The following is a 16,042-nucleotide window of genomic DNA, read 5'->3' as shown; positions in this document are numbered from 1 at the left end:
GTGCTTCCGTGCGCACCAAGCATAACGGGATGGGATCTGGTTTTTTCGGCCCTTTGCTCCCATTATTTGTTTTACCTGTGTCAAAGGCCCAAATCTTCATTGAGCCTATTCGACGTCAAACCATCCAAAATGACGTCATTTTTTTGTCGATGCGCTCCAGGTTTCGCAATGTAGCTTTCGTCATTTCGTGAACATGTTCCCTTAGCCAAGTGTTTTTTGTAGCCTTCCACACGAGTATATTCTTTGCCACATTTGCATCGAGTATGCTTGGTGGCCAAGTGGGATTTAATATGACGATTTAAATCATGCTGCCGAACAAAGCTTTTCGGACAGTAACTGCATGAGAAAGGTCTGTCACTCAAATGAGTTTGTATATGCGAGCGGACGTTATAACGCCTCGTAAATTTTTTACCACAGTTATTGTAGGTGCAAGTGAAAACTTTGTCTTCATCAGGTCCCTCCCAATATCTATCAAGTTCTCCAGGGGGCAATAATGAAGTCTTTTTCACAACTTTTTTGGGAGAAAGCTCAAGGATTGCCTTGCGCACATCCGAGCTGGCCTTAGCATTAGGTGATATGATTGGACTCCACTCTAGAGTGATGTGCTTCTTGCTTGGTGTTATAGGCCCTTGGTTTCGTAGAGGCGTAAGCTGGACTATAGTTTCATTGACGTCGGTAGTGGTTTCATCAGCAAAACTTTCATTACCTCGTTTTTCATATCTGAAGGGTGATGATTTGACGTCTGCACCGGAATCCCGAAACGGCGACAGCTGTATCTGATTACCAGCATCGAAATAATAATTGTCAGCATCGTCCGAGAAGAATTGTGGATTATAAAACGCCTTTTTGCTATACGGGGACGATAGCTCTTGACCGAGACGATTTTGCATTGGGGATGAGTAAAATTGAGGCAGAGGGCTTCCTGGTTCGGGTGAGTCATGCGACAGTGATTTTGTTGAAGGAGGAGGAAGAAAGACGTTCATATTCATATTGAGGTCGTTTTGCTTTAGCATATGTGGTTGATTTTTGGTCATTTGAGGTCGTCCCACGGTAACGGGGGATTGGCGATTCTGAGGACTGCTATCGATATTTTGCTGTACTTGAGAAGTGCGCTGACAAGCAACCAATGGCTCAGGTTGCAGAGCAAAAGGAATTTCCTTTCTTTGATGATGATCGGAATTTGGTTGTTGGACGGGGATTGGGACATACTTACGCTGGGAAGGCGTTTCCAAAAGTGCTTCAATGTCATCTGGATACTGTTGGTCGGGCTTAGGGTGATGTATAGGAGTCAAACTTGTAGTTAGATAACCATCCATTTCTGCGCGAGCAGCCGGATCTTCAGCCGGGAGTGGATCTGGTGGAAACTTATAAGACTTCGGATTGCTATTCGTCACAATAAGATCATCAGCCTTTTTGTTCATTGGCTTTTCGTATTCTTCCTCCTCTTCATTGAGAAGAATTGGTTTGCATTCTTCCAATGGCTGCGAGAAGTCAAAATCCAAATGCTCATTGGACACCGCGTATTGTTTCGCTAGTTGAGTGGGAGATATTGACTGTGGTTGGACATGGGAGCCTTTATTATTGAGCTCCAGACTCAATCCATTGATCGACAACTCTCTGGTATGATCAAGAAAACCGAAGATAGCAGTCCCACTGGGCTTTTTCGCATGCTTGTACGGCGAAGAGAGAGCAGACTGGGCCGGAGGAAGAACTTGACCATAACCAGAAGGCACATCTAAGTCTTGTAAATTGGTGAGGGCGTCGTTGAAGATGTTGTCAAAATTTTTGTAGTCAGTGAAGTAATGGGAGAAATCGTCGGCCGGAGGAGTCTTTTGCCTCATGTGAGGAGGCACAATATCATCCCAGCCTGAGTACGGATCCATACTGTAAGCGAAAGTTTTCGTATTGCTGTTTCAAGATAGGTTTCGAATGGAAGGTGAGGTTGGCAATTGGGGCCCGAAAAGCAAGGTGGATAGCGGGAATTGACCAAATACCTGTTGCAATGGCGTAGGACTAAGAACAGGGCCACTCGATGCTAAATCCAAAGCAATGACTAGACTCAAGAAAAAAAGGACTGGCAGTTATGTCGAAAAAGAATACAGCTCGAGAGATTAAACAAACATGCTCGCCTTATGGCAGTGCATGTTGCTTGATGCCTTAGCCGGCTCATCTTACTTGAAAGCTAACCATCCTAACTTACATTACCACATTGGGGAGAAATATAAACACCTTGAACAAACCCTTTCCGGCATATGGTTGGTGCTGTGCGAGATAGATACCCATGTGTTTACAATCATACCAAATTGGGAGAATTTTGACGTCCTTGGTTCCGACTATCAATACAATGTGTTGCCAGAGACTCAAGAATCCGTTGTCATGTAAACGTACCGGAAATAAGAACAATGTGCCACATATGTTGGTTTTTACTAATGCATCGTACTATGCAAAAGAACATGCCCATAAAAATAATGCGCGGATATCCAAGAATACAAGGTAACTTACAATGGGCAGTGGTTCATGTAAGGACATACACTATGATTCATGTACGAGTAGGTGAAATATCCAACCACATGGGACAGCAATAATTGGAAAGACGCTTGAAACCTACAGAAATGCACGTATTGCGTTCAGATGGTACTGTGGAATATTCAAATAATAAGATATATGGGATGGTGATGCAGCAAAGAGTTCGAGACTGAAATCTATGGAGACAACAACATCTTTCTTGGGTCCTCAATCAACTCCTTGACGGTCTTCAAGAATGTAACAGCTTCACGGCCATCCAAAACTCTGTGGTCATAGGTTAATGCAAGGTACATCATTGGTCTAGAGACAATTTGGCCATTGACGGTAACGGGTCTCTGTTTAACACCATGCAAACCCAAAACTGCAGTTTGCGGCATGTTAATAATAGGAGTACCGTACAAAGAACCGAAGACACCTCCGTTAGAGATGGTGAAAGTACCACCGGTCATGTCTTCCAAAGACAATTTGCCGTCTCTGGCTTTCTTGCCCAAAGCAGCAATCTCTTGCTCAATGCCCAACACTGAGAGAGACTCAGCATTTCTCACCACTGGAGTGACCAAACCCTTTGGTGTAGCTACAGCAATGGAAATGTCCATGTAGTCTCTAAAGACCATGGTGTCATTGTTCTCGATGGAAGCATTGACAGCTGGGATCTCCTTAGAAGCCAAAGTACAGGCCTTAGAGAACGCACCCATGAAACCAAACTTAATACCAGTCTTCTCCAAAACTTCGTCCTTGTACAATTTTCTCATTTCCATCAAGTTGGACATGTCCACTTCGTTGAAAGTGGTCAAAGAAGCAGCAGTGTTTTGAGATTCCTTAAGACGCTCAGCAATTCTCAATCTCATTCTGTTCATCTTAACTCTTTCTTCGTGTCTAGAAAAGGCATTGAAAGATGCAGGGGAAGACTCTTGGCTGGCAGATTTGTTATCCTTTTTAGTTTCTTTCTTAGTCTCCTTCTTTGGTTCTTCCTTCTTTGGTTCTTCCTTCTTAGGCTCCTCCTTCTTTGTTTCCTCCTTCTTAGGCTCTTCCTTCTTCTCCTCCTTTGCCTCTTCCTTTGGAGCAGCCTTTTGGCCTTCTGGAGCAGCACCTTCTTCAATCTTTATGATTTCTTGACCGACTTCAACAGTATCCTCGACAGCGACCAACAATTCAGTGATAGTACCGGCCACTGGCGCATTCACCTCAACATCGATTTTGTCGGTCTCAATAGTTGCAACAAGCTCGTCAACATCAACATAATCACCAACTTCCTTGTTGAAAGAGGCCAAAGTACCTTCAGTGATGGATTCAGCCATCTCAGGAACCTTGACGGTAGTGGAGGCCAATCTTGTGAAAGTCATCATTGGAGAAACCATTCTGTGTTGGGCTGCAACCATAGGGGCCTTAAAGTGCAAGGATCTAGCCATAACGGCTGGGGTCACTTTAACACCAGTCTTCATGACAGGCATGCGGCGCATACTGCTTCTAATTGTTCTCGACAACATGATTGCTTGGGCAGTGGTTGTTTTGTTAGATGTAATGGAAAGAACACAGAGGTGGAAAGAATGTCCAGAGTTCTGTGGTTTAAGAGTAAACGCTCGGATTTTTTTTCTGAGCTTTGCGTTCCAAATCCGACATGCTCCGGGTTTCAACCAATTAATGCGCGCGAATAAGAAAGGCGAACCCCGATTACTTCTTCACCAATAATCGAGAAAACTTTCTATAGATTGAATCGATACTTGACCGATTGATAAGTTACAAGTGCTCCGTAACATAGGAGAATTTTCCCGAACTACACTGTTCTCTTTCATAATTTTTTTGTTTGCTCTGCGCCGTGAACTCCGTTGCCGTGGAAGATGTGGGGCAAAACAGACCTGCACATAATCCCGGAGGAATGACTATTAGATTTCCGAGTTTTGTCTACTGTTAATTTCTTTTGCCGTCCTAAAAGTAACCGTTAATTCTTCACCCAGTCAAGCGTAAATAACAATACTTTCATAGTAACGTAGTGCGAAGTTGGATATGTACTTCTATCACGACGCCGTTTTCTGCATTCGCACTTAACAATGTGGGTCCTATCACACAGAAAGGCTTCATCGACCGGGTAAGGTTTGAAATTGCATTACGAAAGGAAAAATATCAAAAGCGTTTCCATCCTCCTTTCCAATAGATCTCAAAAAGAAAAAGATAAGCCCTACGCGGGGGTCGAACCCGCAACCTTGAGATTAAAAGTCTCACGCTCTAGCCATTGAGCTAGCAAGGCCCTTTTATACCGAACATTTTTTAATAGCTCACTTAAAGGAATGAAGAACTGTCAACGAGCATATTTCATGGTTGAATGTGATATCATCTCTCATGGATATCCCATGGTTGGCCCAATTGCAAAAAAATAGGCAAACCTCTACTGAACTCAATAAGGGACGTAAGTTAGCACACATTTTGTTTTTGTCGATAGGGAAGCTTAAAGTAACATTTTGTGATTGCGCGGCCACATTTGTTACGAATCCTATCATTTTTGCACCCACTTAAAATTCTTCGCTGAACTATTCAAAATCTAATGTTGTTACTTGGATTTTTAGCATTTTCCCAGATATTTGGGATTGTTGTGTCTCACGCAATTCCCAAAGTTGGAAGCTCATTTCATCTTTCAAGTTTAGAGAAGAGAGCTGATTTGTTCCAGACTTTGGAAGACACATTAGGTCGAATCAATAAGTACACAGAAACCGAAGGAAGTATTTACCTTCAAAAAGGTGACGAATCTAAAAGTTCATTGTCTATTCCCATAAATTTGCAAGTTTACCCTCCGGGAATGGCAGGCAAAACCACTATAGCACAAAATATTATGAATGAACAAGGTTGTGAAGGCAATGTGGTCATTATGAGCTCAAAGGAAAAAGAGCCTCCTTACTCTTTCCAAGCTGGCCTCTGTATATCCATTAACCGGGATATGAACAAACCAAAAGTCCACTTGGGGGAATTCAGTGTTTCTGGTGCATCTAATATGGAATTTCGCCAACTCTTGAGGTTGGCTGGAGATATTGATTTGCATCAAGACTTGGATAGCATGTTGGCAGTTTGCTTCAATCAAGATCTGAAAGAAAACGAAAAATGTTTGAAGCTTGACGAAATAAATCATGCTTTGCTTCCTTTTAAAGTTCTTTCAAAAAGAGAGTTGGACGAATCAGACGGGCCCATAAATGAAGTGGGATCCATTCTTGACCACGAAAAGGGAAAATCAAGATTAGTAGAGATGTTGGAGGATTTTGTTGGGGAGTCCATAAACCATAAGATCTCTGAAAAGTTCAATGCTCTCTCTGGGCATGATTTGAAAAGAGTGTATGATTGGAAGAAGGAAATGGAAGAAGCATTTGATGATTCATTACAATACTCTTTTCAAAGAATTGACAAGGACTATTTGGTGAAGAGAGATGACTCTGAATCCATGTTAGCCCAGGAAGCAGATATTGAGACCGACTCTCGTACGAGCGATGTAAGTATTTCTTCTGACCCTGAGCAGGGTATGCCAGCTTCAGAAAACTGTTACCCAGTGACTTGGTTTAACATATTTCGTCATAGTGTATTTGGTACTCATTTGTGTCAACAGGACAACCTACAAGCAATGTGACTGAAATAATTTTAAATACAAATTCGTGCTAGTTGTGGAAATGGTCTTTCAACGTCTAATTCTGGTCGTAATACCCCTTGTAAGGATGTGAATCATCATGTCTTCCAGTATAGGAAGTTTGGAAGTTCTGGTATGCATTGGTAGAGTTTCCAACTATTGTTGATGCAACATGCTGTGGTTCTAATGTTTCCGCTAAGGAGTTTTTAGAAAGACTTCCGCTGTCGTTGTAAACCAGGCTGTAAGCATTCTTCTTGTTCGAAGAGTCCTCATCGTCAAAAGATTCATCCTCACCGTATTGCATTGGTTGGGCATGTTCTAGTCCCTTCATAGCACTAGCACCCAAAGCGACCAACTCCATATTATCCTGAGCTTCAGTTCCTTTACCATTAGTATGTCCAATACGCGGCAAAAATGATACTCTGTCATCCTTCATAGGTTGGTATCTCGTATCTGGATTCTTGTAAACCAATGCCAAAACGCAAGTAACAATTGTGAAAATCAACAAAAACAAGGCAAAAACTGCGTTCACAAAGAAATAAACCACAGCCATAACGGAAGCAACAACCTGAGGTTGGTTGAAAACATAAGAAAAGAACATGAAGAAAAGCGCATTTATAGTGTTTATCACAGCAATGGTGATGTTGAACACGTTCGTTCTCTTATCCATGAAAGGTCTCTTCCAGCAGACGGCCACACAATAGAATAACTCGACAACAAAAACTAATACCGCTTGGACTCTTCCATGTCCTTGCAATACGGCGACGAATAATGTCTTGATTATCGTGTAGGCAAATGAACAAGCAACAAAGTAGTAACAATCAGCCCTGAATTGCACGTAGACGAAACCAAATTTGTTTAAAAATTTGAGATCTCCAAACAAAAGCAACGCAGGGTTTTTGTGTTGTTTAACTGACCTGCGTCCAAAGCTTACCACGCGTACAATGGCATAACTCAACAAACCCACAGTAACAAGAAGTAAAAAGACAGCAACAACAACAACACCTGCAGAATCATGTTGCGTAAATTCCCAGAAACTCAACACAGCAACCTGTGGCAATGCAACCAATAATAGACGGTATAAAGCACCCTTGATGATGTTGGCCCACTGTTGTCTATACTCGTTGAATTTACCTTCATTCATAATTTTTGAGCGGATGCAAATTTCAACTGCAGCTTTGAAGAAAGTCATGCAAACAACCACAACAAAGACGAAAAAAAGTAAGAAAATGATTGTGGTCATGTACAAGTCACTGATCTCAATACCAGCCAAATAAGCAACTCTTTGAATACCACGTAAAATCAATACCTTGCTTCCAATCTCGCTTCTCTCATCAGTAGTGTACAAAGTAGAGTTGAGTTGATCACTAAGACCAAAATTGTCACTGTCCACGGAAATAGAGGCTCTCTTCTGCAAGAAATTGGGCCGACCAACATTGGCTAGACTGTTTGCAGCCTCGGCTAACAAATTGGTGCCTCTCTTGATCTTCTGTACAGAAATGGACAAATGGCTGTTGTCCAAAATATCTGTAGGTGTACCACCTGTGGCTTGCAAATACCAGTTTGCGATTTTCTGTATGAATTCAGCTCTAATTACACCCAATGACCATTGGAAGTTCTGTGACCATGCAGAAGCAATAGGAGGCACTTTCGCCACAGCCAACATCGAAGTGATAGCTAACGACTGAAAGTAAACAAACAAGGACATGGAGTTGGATGCAATATGTGCGGCAGTGTTAGAGTGACCGATGACAGAAACAACACCGGATGTAATCAAACCTAAACCAGCAATAGCAGCGATTGGCCATGCAGCATATTTTGTTTGAACAGTTTTACCATTGTTGACAACAGCTTCAACACATGCTAAGGGATTCTTCGTAGCAGTCTCATACATGGCAATCCGAACTCTGGCATCCAAATCCGGAATGGTGTAGGCAACACCAGGAATCTTCTTAGTAATGGATTTAGACACTTTGTATGTGAAACTAATATCCAAATGTCCGGACGTCAACGGACAGAGCTGCTTATACTCCAGAAGTTTACATAAGTCCACTGTTTGCTTGACAACTTTAAGCCCGTATGCAATGAGCTCAACATCTGCCGAGACCTTAACACCGTTAATGTTGGAGATACCTTGAATATCAAATACAAGCGAGTTGTTTTGCGGATAAAAGACAACATCAAAGTACGACGCAGAAGCTTGGGAGTTGTCTGAACATGTCAATAAGGAGTTAGCCGAAAGGTGCTTTGTTCCTTCAGCTGCAGTAACTAATAGAAACGCTGTATATATCCAAAGGAGAAAGTTCATGCTGTTCAACTGTTTTGTTTGTTTGCAAGGATTGAATGTATAAAGTCCAACTTAAAATGTTCAAGAGCCAGTATATGTCCTTGATTCGGGGACAGGGGAGGATGGGTTGATCTCCAACTTAGGCTAATAGTAATGAGGAACACAAGTCGCTGACTGCAAAGATAAAGGTGAAGATCGCGAATACTAAAGAACAGATCCAGCCGCGGCAACAAGGGAAACAAAGAAAAAAGTCCTGTTGTAGCTGAGTCTAAATATAATTTAGGCAGTATTCGGAAGGTACAGGAAATGCTGAAATGTAGAGGGAATGCGTCGCTGAAAAGTAGGCTGTGGCACGCAAAAAACCAAGAAAATACGTATTTGAAAAAAGCACAAACACACAAATAATAGAGCAAGAAGAAGCAAAAAAATCAAATATATCATAATACAAAGGTTCTTGTTGAGATTCCTACCCTTTCAAATCATCGGCAAAAAGACGCGGAGTTACCAGATCAACGTCGAATGTCCTGTAAGCAATACAAGCCAGCGATAATCGCGAAGGCAATATTCTGTATACAAGTTGCTAGATGCACAGGATATGTGTTTTTTTTTTAGGTAACATAACCCTGGGTTTACGGATCGTGCTACGAAGGTCTTATTTCATAGTTATATTTCAGTGGAAGTACACAGAATGAAGTAAAGTATTAAAACAATTAGTGAAAAGTTTCTAATAAGGAATGCCATTCGTGAGCCTTTGGAACTCGTCGTACCCAGTGGTGTAGAAACTTTCGTAGGACTTATTAATCAAGCCTTTGAAGTATAGCGCAGCTTCTCTCTCGGATTTGGTGGGTACGAAGCGCTTCCTCAATTTTTTGATTGTCGAATCTTTAAAACATGGCAATCCACTCTCTAACATAGGCTTCACACAACGAACAATCAATTCCATGTATGGCCTGCAAGCAAGATATCCCTTGATACATAGTTCTTCGAACCATTTGAAGGCCTGAGTAGAGTTAGAGCCTCCCAAGACCATCACCATTTCTTTGGTTAACTTGAAAGGTACTGCCTCAAACTTCACACCTCCAGGCACAATATCAAAACAAAATCCAAAGTCAATATGTAACACATGGCCCTGATCGTCATACATAATATTTCCGTTGTGCCTGTCTTTGAACTGAAGCAAGAAGGAAATGATCGAGTATGCTGCAAGGGATCTAATCAAGTTGTTTCTAGCTTGCTGAAATTCAATCGAGCTTTCAGGTCCAAATTTCGTGGTGTAGTATTCATACAACCCATTTACGGCCTCTCTACCGAGCATATCCCTACTAGTGGAATTAGGCAAGACATCGATAACACCACATCCAGGGGCTGTAGCTGTCACACGATAAGGGAACACGTAAAGATCTAGGCCGGCATTGAGCCAAATTGTTCGAAACACGGAAATTAATTGCAATGCCAAGACATCTTGTCGACAGTCATCACCCACTTTGAAAATGGCACTTTGCCATTTTTCGATTGGTACAGAGACGATGTTCCCATACTCATCAAAGTCATCCACTTCCTTGCGGATTTTGAAAGTTGCCATAAACGGTGCTTTTGCATGAGATTGCAAAGGTTTTCCTGATTTTCGATTGATGTCAACAAGGACGCCATCAGGATTACTTGGCAAGTAAACACCAGGTTGAAGTTCAATCTTCGCCATTTCTTCATCAATTTTCATCTTTTTTTCCGCCTTTGATTTCTTGATGTAGGGTTTCAACTTACCAGAAATAGAGGTAACCTCGTTAAAAAAACCAAATTCCCGTTCGTAAAATGTCAAATCCCCAGGACTGAGGCTTTTTAGCATAGTTTCCTGAATCTTGTCTAATGTAGGCTTCAAAGAATCTGGTTCTGTAGATTCTTCATCTTTATAGCTATTTGCCAACATATTCCATATGATTTGGTGAGCAAACAACTGGGATACACGAGCAGTTTCAAGTATGAATCTTCTTACGTAACCTTTGACATCGAACCTCAATGATTGAACAATCTGTGGCACATAAAAAAATGTCAAATTCACGTCATGATGCTCTAACGATCTCATTGTGTACTGCAATATGAAAGGATTCTTTCCAAATGGAGGTAAGAACAAGGAAATCGCATCAATCGGCGAAACAACCTCCCAAAACAAGAGCTCATGGCTAGGCATATTGCCTACTGCATTAATTCCAATAAAGTATTGGACGGTATCAGAGTATGGAATACTTGGTGTAGGATTCGCAACAATGAGCTTTTGTAGGACTTCATCCAAATGTTTCAACTTGTACCGACTAGCTAAATTCACGGCAAGTTGTGGATTGATTGCATAAGCTCTTGAAATGTGCTCAGTCCCTACATGACCAGAAACTAGCTTGCCCCGCGAATCCTCTGGCCCAATAGGATTCAACCAGACACCAATCTTAGAGATTTCATCATCCAAAAAATACAATAACAATTCCTTTTTCTGTTCCAAGGTGACCTTTTTGAAAGTGTTGGTACGAGAGATGAGACCCGCGACTTCCTTCAACAAGACAAAGTCGGCTTTAAATTTCAAGCGGTTATTACCAAATGGGTAGCTAGATCTCGACTGAAACCAAGACAATGAACTGTCAAAGATAAGCTCAGTGAGACCCTCACAACTTCTGGAACCGAGTTTAGAATGATAACCTAAGATATCGAACGCGAAACTCACCAATTCAAAACGGATAAACCGAGCGAATGGATGTAAGCTACCATTTATCATGTTCTTCAACCCTACTCTAACGAATCGAGTGAAAGTCTTGAGCAAATGATCACTCTGGTTCATCGTAGCTTCAAAATTGGAAGAAACCAACTTGATGATTTGAGAATGAGGTTCGAAAGTCTTGCTTACCGAATCAGCGATTCTCGAAACATGCTTGAAATCGCTTGGAGTGTACTCCATTTTGCTGAATTCGCAATCCTTTAAATCATGTGCTTTAGAGAAAATACCTTGTTTCAATTGAATAGAGACTTCCCAATATTTTGTGATCTGGGATAAAAGCATAATAGAAAGATCTGGTCGCTCTTTCATAACTGCACCCCATAAGTTAGTAGCAGCTTGCATTCTGCTTGATTCAAAAACAAGGAAAGGTATCTCTACCAAATAGCGCACTAACTCTGCCAAATTGTCATCCTGGATAAGAGTAAATGCAGCAATTTCACTCATCAAATCTGTGACTTGGTCAAACATCACATGTTTTTGAGGATCAAGCAAGGTAGTTTTCAACGATATTACTTGACCTCTTAAAACAGAAAAAGCTTTTCTTGATTCTTCCTTCGTATGGAAGGACATTCGGTCCATTACATCAGATACCATATTTGACCGCCACGCCAATTGTGAAACAATGGTCGGGAGTAAATTCACTGGAGAGTCCTTCGTTAACTTTGGCAAATGTGACAAATGACGATCCGTAGGATTGATGCTTCCAGCCATTTCTAAAGCAAATGAGGTTCCGAACTGAATGTCTTGACTTGACGGTGGGTACTTGTCAATCTCTGAAGAGTAAGATTGAATTAAGCTTTTTGTATCAGATGAACATTTTAAAAGAAGCAATTTCACCCATTCACGGGCTTTGCCATGAAATCTAGTAAAGGTTTCGAGACGCCAAGTGTATGAATCAGGTAACTTCAACAGGATCCCGGTTTTCTTTGCCCTGTACATGAATGTTGGTTCGTACTGACTTACTTCAGCATCCATCACACTATCGTATAATAACGTCAACAAGTCAAATAGTGCGAATAAGCTTAGAGGGTGGCACAAGGAAGAAGGCACCTTCGTAATAAGCAAGTCGCAACACTTTATTGCAGCGTCTTGTAAATCCACAAGCCCGTAACAGCAAAGAGTTAACATGGATGTAAGCTGATTTGCAATATTTTCTGCACAAAATTGTTTATTAGCCCCGCAGTTGATGAGAGCAATGAAATCTTTGTTGATCTTGAAAGCAATAGGTCCAAGGTACTTATCAATTCCACTTGTTTTCATCGAAGGGTCTGAATAATATCTTAATATTGTGTGACAATCTCCACTTTTCACTCTCAAGGATTCCACAAATATGGCTGCTGCCAAAAACATTAACTTAGAATACGACATTGTACGAGGGGTTTCGAAAATATCGCCGACAATATGTTTATGATCCTTGACATTATGATTCGACGATCCTCTTTTCAAGACAGTATTCAACTCTAATGATGTCTCAGTCCTATCCCAGGAAAGGTCTGATGCCAATGGGGGAGTATTGTATGCAATGATTTTAAGTTCTGTGGCATATCTTTTAGAATTCTCTGAGTTGATAGAATAGCCATGAACAACCATATTGAACCAAATGTTTCGGAAAAGATCAATGAGCGCACTGTCTGTGGTTTTAAATGGCTCTTCATCCTTATAAACTTTTGGTAAAAGCTCAGCTAGCGGTTTTAAATAAATGGAAATTTGATCACCGATGGCGCTTATCTCGTTATGTGACCGATGGTGATCCAAAACCTGGACGTCGCCTTTGCTTATTATACTTGCCAACATTTCAGATAAGTAGACAGTGTATAATGGGTTGGACTGGTCAAGCTTTCTTGCTAAATCACATCTGGCACTTTTAAGTACATCTAACGAATGGTAATTCTTTTCCTGGAAAGCATCAAAAGACAATTTGTGAAGTAGTCTTACCAAAATGACAAACTCCCGGGACGGCAAATAAGGGGCGCACGATATCAAGCCTTTCAAAAGTAAAGGAGTTAATGAAGTGTTGAACTTGATCACTTTTTGAGATAAGATCGTAACAGCCAAAGTACTGACACTTTCGTCGCCACAGGCAGCAACCACCTCAGTGATTGCAGTGATTGCATTTGCCGTAACTTCCTCATATTCTCCTTCATTCAAAGTAGCTATATCGTTTCCAAAACTTTTCTTCTTTGCCAATGCATTGGTTTTGCTCAGCCGGTGACTAATAGCATCGTTATGCCTGGACCCATTTAAGCTTGCCGACAATTCATTTCTCAAGCTAGAGTGTTTTCTGCTACGAGATTGCAAATGTAAGTCATCATCGACAAAAAGCAAATTCGATAAGGCATAGATTGTTGTCACGACTGTATCCTGCGAAAGAACTCTGCTTGCTAGTCCAACACATTTAGAAATCACTTGACATTGCACCGCACTTAATTTCGGATCCGCTACAAGAGACGTAAACGCTCTTGTAAGAGAAGAACCAAGAGTCTGATCTTTGAAAACAAGCAAAGAGCCCAATTGGATAATACTAGATCCAAGGTGGTGATCTAACAAAGCATCATGGATTCCCAAAGAATTCTGAAATGTGTTTTTGGATATCTGTTCGTCAATTATATCATTGAATACACCGCACAGAAATACCAGTAGGAACTTACTCTTAGCAGAGTATCCGAGCTTCAACCTGCTCATGGACGAGTAGATGATATAAACTTCGCCGTAGTCCAAAACTTCAATTTTTTTAAGAGCATTTTCGGCCAATCTCTGTACCACACTTTCCTTGAAACTCCTAGTGGAGGTACTTTCAGATATATTTGAAGCAGAAACCAGAAGAGCATTTGTGCGATCGACTAAATTGTTGTCATAAACCCCATTCTGCTTTGGGAGTACTTCATCAGCAGTTGCGAGCGATTCAGTTTCGGATATTTCTTGCGCACCTTCTGATGCTTTGGAGACTAAAAACTCTAGCAAAGGCTTGCTTGAATTTCCTAAAACAGAATTAGCAATTTGGCACATCAAGTCGCCCAATGCATCAATGAACAAGATTGGTGAGAATATAGACATCCTTTCTTTTCCACAACAGTAGCGGATTTCCGGTGAGTCAAAGAGGTTGCTTGAATACTCGTGAAGAGGCTTCAAGAATTTGACGTTATCGATACATGTGTCCAATAAACGAAACAAATTGAAGCCTTTCTCTGAAGCGGCAAACAATTGCGCATGTGAAGTAGCTCCATACAAAACACCAAGTAATGCCAAATAATTTGACAATCCATATTCACTGTTGCTGAAAAAGGCCTCGATGAAACGAGTAAAAGAAGCAATGACCTTCGACATGTACAGCCTGTCCTTCTTGAATGCCAAATTTATCAAAGCACCTGTAAGACTCTCTCCCAAAACAAGCCATGGCATGTCCTTGTCCAGCAAAGCATGGACTGAACTTGAGAATTGCTGGTGGGGCAAAGCAAGTAAATAGTTAGCGAAGGAATCCACCAACTTTTCAATTTCCCCAGATGTCTCCACCTCGCCAGAAGTAGCAGCACATATAGCTAACAATGCGTCCAACTCGTTCTGGGACATGGCTTTCAGAGACAGTGAGGTGGTCTTTCCTCTGTTGTATATCTGGTTTAAATCATTCTTTCCCAGAGTACCAGAAAGCACATTGCTTTCGAGGGAAAGCAGTGCCAACTTCTTGTAAGCCTCAGCCCGAATAGATCCTCGTTTAATACCGAGGTAATCCATTGTGAACGCCTCTAAATTAATGAAAGGAGGGAGGTTGGAGAAGAAAATGGGGAGGCAGTTACAATTCTAAACCGTATAAGATGAAGATCGCCGAAATGAAAGCGCGTATGCATATAGGTGCACATGAAAAAGCTATCTGGGGCTTTTGGGGAGACGTACAGGACTCGCCTAAAAAGGAATCTAGGAAGGCTAAGCATAAGAAAAAGAATAAAACCAGAGTGCCAACATTTCCGAAAACAGCAATAAGTCTACAGTAGAATTGGTGTGTCCGTCCATTAAGTGGTGTAATATCTAATATACAGAGATGCTAAGGACATAACTCGGTCCCAATGCCAGTAACAGTGCCATGCGCGATCGCCCAGCTTAAGAGTATGTCTCGATCAACGTGTCTCTCAAGTTTCCGGTGATGGCGTCAGGTTGTGCGTCTTGCAATCTAAAGATAGATTCAACAACAGACAATTCAGGCGCAGTGGTGTCCAAACCGGTCACAGCACACCAATCGTTCACTACCATTCCGGCACCAACCACAGAGGAACCTCTGTTGACTGTACCTGCGACCAAAGGAACTTGCAAAAGCGAAGACAACTCCTCCTGATCTTGGATGGATGTTTGTGGGTGAACCAAACCACCTTGGTTCGACAAGGAACAGTACGAGCCAACCAAAACGTTACCAGCGATGGTTTGACGGAACACTTCGACGCCCAAAACATCGGCAATCAACTCTTCAGTTTCTCTTTCGATATCTGGGTGCACCAAAGCAACGTAGTCATTACAGCAGATGACATTACCCAAAGCAGACAATCTCTCCTCCACTCTTTGGATCTTGACAGAGTCTGGCAAAGAATTTCTCAAATGCATTAGCTCCTGGTCGGTGGTTTGCGTAGGAACCAACAAACCTCTTCTGTTACCCGCAGTCATTCTACCTACTATACGAGTACCAGCAATGGTGGTACGCACAATAGGAATGACATCGCCAAGTTCAGCTTCAAAGGCAGAGTAAAAATTCTCAGAACCACCAACAGCAACAAGACAGTACGAGTTTGTTAACTTGGAGAAAACACCAACCTCGTTCGAATTTTCAAATTGAGTTCTAGAAGCCATGTTGCACTAGATGTAGATGTAGTTTTTTGGTTTTCAC

The 16,042-nt window shown here is 41.6% G+C and overlaps 7 protein-coding genes and 1 non-coding gene across 8 annotated transcripts; 2 read left to right on the top strand and 6 right to left on the bottom strand. All coding sequences in view use genetic code 12, as the record gives it.

Annotated features, from left to right (window-relative positions):
• Positions 1-80: 80 nt before the first annotated feature.
• On the bottom strand, positions 81-1,883 carry ACE2 (DNA-binding transcription factor; the record flags this gene model as incomplete). The annotated part of the gene is made up of 1 exon (XM_002617989.2): positions 81-1,883. The coding sequence occupies one exon, from the start codon at positions 1,881-1,883 to the stop codon at positions 81-83; it is 1,803 nt and encodes a 600-aa protein (XP_002618035.1).
• Positions 1,884-2,121: 238 nt separating this feature from the next.
• Positions 2,122-2,382, top strand: FOB63_001878 (uncharacterized protein; the record flags this gene model as incomplete). The annotated part of the gene is made up of 1 exon (XM_066102195.1): positions 2,122-2,382. One exon carries the CDS (start codon positions 2,122-2,124, stop codon positions 2,380-2,382), a length of 261 nt encoding a protein of 86 aa, XP_065958489.1.
• A 320-nt stretch (positions 2,383-2,702) lies between these two features.
• KGD2 (alpha-ketoglutarate dehydrogenase) lies at positions 2,703-4,013 on the bottom strand (the record flags this gene model as incomplete). Its single annotated transcript, XM_002617990.2, has 1 exon — positions 2,703-4,013. One exon carries the CDS (start codon positions 4,011-4,013, stop codon positions 2,703-2,705), a length of 1,311 nt encoding a protein of 436 aa, XP_002618036.2.
• A 685-nt stretch (positions 4,014-4,698) lies between these two features.
• On the bottom strand, positions 4,699-4,771 carry FOB63_005532. The gene has a single exon. It is a non-coding gene; the product is annotated as a tRNA-Lys (tRNA).
• A 294-nt stretch (positions 4,772-5,065) lies between these two features.
• FOB63_001876 (uncharacterized protein) lies at positions 5,066-6,133 on the top strand (the record flags this gene model as incomplete). The annotated part of the gene is made up of 1 exon (XM_002617991.2): positions 5,066-6,133. The coding sequence occupies one exon, from the start codon at positions 5,066-5,068 to the stop codon at positions 6,131-6,133; it is 1,068 nt and encodes a 355-aa protein (XP_002618037.2).
• Positions 6,134-6,188: 55 nt separating this feature from the next.
• FLC2 (flavin adenine dinucleotide transporter) lies at positions 6,189-8,438 on the bottom strand (the record flags this gene model as incomplete). Its single annotated transcript, XM_002617992.2, has 1 exon — positions 6,189-8,438. One exon carries the CDS (start codon positions 8,436-8,438, stop codon positions 6,189-6,191), a length of 2,250 nt encoding a protein of 749 aa, XP_002618038.2.
• Positions 8,439-9,141: 703 nt separating this feature from the next.
• Positions 9,142-14,904, bottom strand: STT4 (1-phosphatidylinositol 4-kinase; the record flags this gene model as incomplete). Its single annotated transcript, XM_002617994.2, has 1 exon — positions 9,142-14,904. The coding sequence occupies one exon, from the start codon at positions 14,902-14,904 to the stop codon at positions 9,142-9,144; it is 5,763 nt and encodes a 1,920-aa protein (XP_002618040.2).
• Positions 14,905-15,267: 363 nt separating this feature from the next.
• Positions 15,268-16,005, bottom strand: TIF6 (translation initiation factor 6; the record flags this gene model as incomplete). Its single annotated transcript, XM_002617995.1, has 1 exon — positions 15,268-16,005. One exon carries the CDS (start codon positions 16,003-16,005, stop codon positions 15,268-15,270), a length of 738 nt encoding a protein of 245 aa, XP_002618041.1.
• Between the last annotated feature and the right edge of the window lie 37 nt (positions 16,006-16,042).

The sequence above is a fragment of the Clavispora lusitaniae genome, assembly GCF_014636115.1.
Source record: "Clavispora lusitaniae strain FDAARGOS_655 chromosome Unknown tig00000038_pilon, whole genome shotgun sequence".
Taxonomy (NCBI): Eukaryota; Fungi; Ascomycota; class Pichiomycetes; order Serinales; family Metschnikowiaceae; genus Clavispora; species Clavispora lusitaniae.
This window is presented reverse-complemented; position numbering and strand designations above follow the sequence as displayed.